General features: G+C 43.2%; 1 protein-coding gene across 1 annotated transcript in view; it reads right to left on the reverse strand.

The window, feature by feature from the left end:
- Nucleotides 1-607: 607 nt before the first annotated feature.
- LOC125035922 (branchpoint-bridging protein-like) overlaps nt 608-2,808 on the reverse strand; it is a 3,594-nt gene continuing 1,393 nt past the window's right edge. The window contains exon 3 of the mRNA XM_047628233.1: nt 608-986. Coding sequence (XP_047484189.1) covers nt 608-986 — 379 coding nt within the window. The remainder of the gene's footprint in view (nt 987-2,808) is intronic.

A 2,808-nucleotide genomic window follows, 5' to 3' on the forward strand; every position in this document is an offset into this window, starting at 1 on the left:
GAAAGAAGAAGAAAGAGAAAGGAGGTGATAAGGAGAAGAGAGAAGAATTAAGAGAGCGGGGATGGGAGGGAAAAAAAGTAAACGGAAGAGAGAGGAAAGGAAGAAATAAGAATAATTGGGAAAAGAGGAATAAGCAAAAAACAGAAAGAGAAAGACGGAATGGAAGACACAGAAGGGGAATAAGAGAAGACGGTAACAGGAAGAGAAATAAGCCCAAGAGCGAGAAAGAAAGGGAAGGAGGAAGAGAAGAAGAAGCATCAGGAGGAAAACTGTAATGGTAAAAATAGTTGTTTTTTTTTCCCTCCTATATTAACCCTTTTTCAAAATTTCACCCTTTTTCACCTTATCACTCTTTTTTACCATTTTTTCGTCCTTTCTCACCTTTTTTTTCACTTTTTCATTTTTTTTACCCCTTCCGTCTTGTTCACCCTTTTTCATCTTTTTTTTCTCATCTCTTTCCCCCTTATCTACATTTCCACCTTTTTTTTAACTTCCTTTTCACCCTTGTTCCACATATTCACATTTTTTCACACATTTCACCCACTGTTCAAACTTTTCCACCCTTGCCACCTTTTTTTACCTTTTTTTCACCCTTTTCCCACCCTTTTCACCCTATTTTTTCTGGCGTGTGAGGTAAGCGGTTGATGGTTGTGGAAGGGAGAGGGGCGAGGGACGAGGGACGAGGGGCGGGGGACGAGGGACGAGGGGCAAGGGACGAGGGGCGGGGGGCGAGAGACGAAGGGCAAGGGATGAGAGGCGGGGGGCGGGGGGCAAGGGACGAGGGGCAAGGGACAAGGGGCGGGGGGCGAGGGACGAAGGGCAAGGGACGAGGGACGAGGGGCGGGGGGCGGGGGGCGAGGGACGAAGGGCAAGGGACGAGGGACGAGGGGCAGGGGGCGGGGGCGAGGGACGAGGGGCAAGGGACGAGGGACGAGGGGTTGGGGGCGAGGGACGAGTCGGGGGGCGAGCGGGGCAAGGGCGGCGAGCTGTGGGCGTATTGTGTTGCATGGGCTTGAAATGGGACGGATTTCTCTACAGAGTGGAGAGGAGAGATTGTCTATTTTCCCTTTTTCTTTCCTCTTTCTTCTCCTTCGATGTTCTTTCGTTCTCTTTTTCTTTTACTCTGTTCTCTTTTCCTTCGATTCTGTTGTTCTATATTTGTTTATTTTCGTTTTTTTCCCTCTTTTTCGTTTTTTTTTTTTTTATGTCTTTTCTTATCTTTCGCTGCTGTTCCGTTTTCTTTCTCTTTTTCTTTTCTTACTCTCGATTCTATCGTCTTCTCTTTCTCCTCTCTTTCCTTTCCTCCGATGCTTTATTTTTCTCTTTCTTTTCTTTTTGTCTTCCATTCTTCCTTTTTTATCTTCCTCTTTTATTCTCTCTTCCTGTATTTCTCTCTCCTTCCTTCCTTTCGATTTCTTCTCTTTTTTTCTTTTTCCTTTCCTCCTCTTTGATCTTCTCTTCCTCTATATCTCTTTTCTTCCTTTTCTTTGATGATGTCTTCCCATTTTTCTTAATATTTTGCTCCTTCTTTATTCTCTCTTCTTCCTTCCCTTCGATTTCTTCCCATTTTTCTTTTTGCGTTCCTCCTCTTTGATTATCTCTTCCTTGATTTCTCTCTTCTTTCTTCCCGTCATTTTTCTTTCTTTTTTCTTCGTCCTTCATTCTCTCTTCCTCTTTTGCTTTACCTCCGCTTCGATTACTTACACTTTCTTCCTTATCTTACGATTCTGGTTTCGTCTCTTCCTTTCCTCTTAATTCTTCTTCGGTTCTATCTTCTTTTCTTCCTTTTCTCTTTCTTCTCCTTCGATTCTGTCTGCCTTTCTTCCTTTTTTCTTTCCTCCTGTTCAATTCTGTCTTCTTCCCTTATTTCCTCTTTCTTGCTTCTGTTATTCTGTCTTCCTTACCTCTTTCTTCTTCGATTATGTCTTCCCTCTTCCTTTGCACTTTCCTCCTCTTCTTTTCTGTCTTCCTTTTTCCCTTTTGTTTTCCACTCTTTCGATTCTGTTATCCTTTCTTTTTTCCTATCTTTATTTCTCCCTTTCTCTCTCCTCCTCTTCGATTCTGTCTTCCTTTCTCCCTTTTCTCTCTTCCTCTATCCCTTTTCCTCTTTCTTCCCCGTCCATCTTCTGCTCCTACATTCTTATTGACCTTTTCTCTATTCTTTTTACGTTGTTGCTATGTCTTTTTCGATTATAGATATATTTTTTTTTATTTTTGTTTTGGCCCATTTTCTTTCATTTCTTTTTTATCAGATCCTTTTCTTTCTCATTCCCATTTCTTATATTCCATATCCTCTCTCATACCTTCTCTCTTCTCTCTTTCATCCTTTTATCCCCTCTCTTCGCAAAAAGAATTGGAACAAACAAACACAAGTCACAAAAAAAATAGGAAATAGAAGAGGTAGGAAATTAAAGAATGAACTACAGGAGAAGGGCAGAAGGGAGAATGAAGAGAGAAGAGAAAGGAGAAGAGGAGAGAGGAAGAGGAGGATGGGGAGAGAATGAGCCACAAGACAACTCAAGCGTGACTAGCGTGGAGAGTAATTAAATAGTGAGAGCGGGAAGAGGAGCATGGGGGAAGAGGGAGAGCGGGGAAGAGGAAGAAGAGGAAGAGGAAGAAGGGGAAAGAGGAAGAGGAAGAGGGGGAAAGAGGAGGAAGAGGGAGAGCAGGAAAGAGGAATAGGAGGAAGAGGGAGAAGGGGAAAGAGGAGGAAGAGGGAGAACGGGAAAGAGGAAGAGGAGGAATAGGAAGAAGGAGAAAAGGAGGAAGAGGAGGGGGAAGAAAGAGGAAGTGGAAGAGGGGAGAAGA

Source organism: Penaeus chinensis, chromosome 20, assembly GCF_019202785.1.
Source record: "Penaeus chinensis breed Huanghai No. 1 chromosome 20, ASM1920278v2, whole genome shotgun sequence".
In the NCBI taxonomy this organism is placed as follows: Eukaryota; Metazoa; Arthropoda; class Malacostraca; order Decapoda; family Penaeidae; genus Penaeus; species Penaeus chinensis.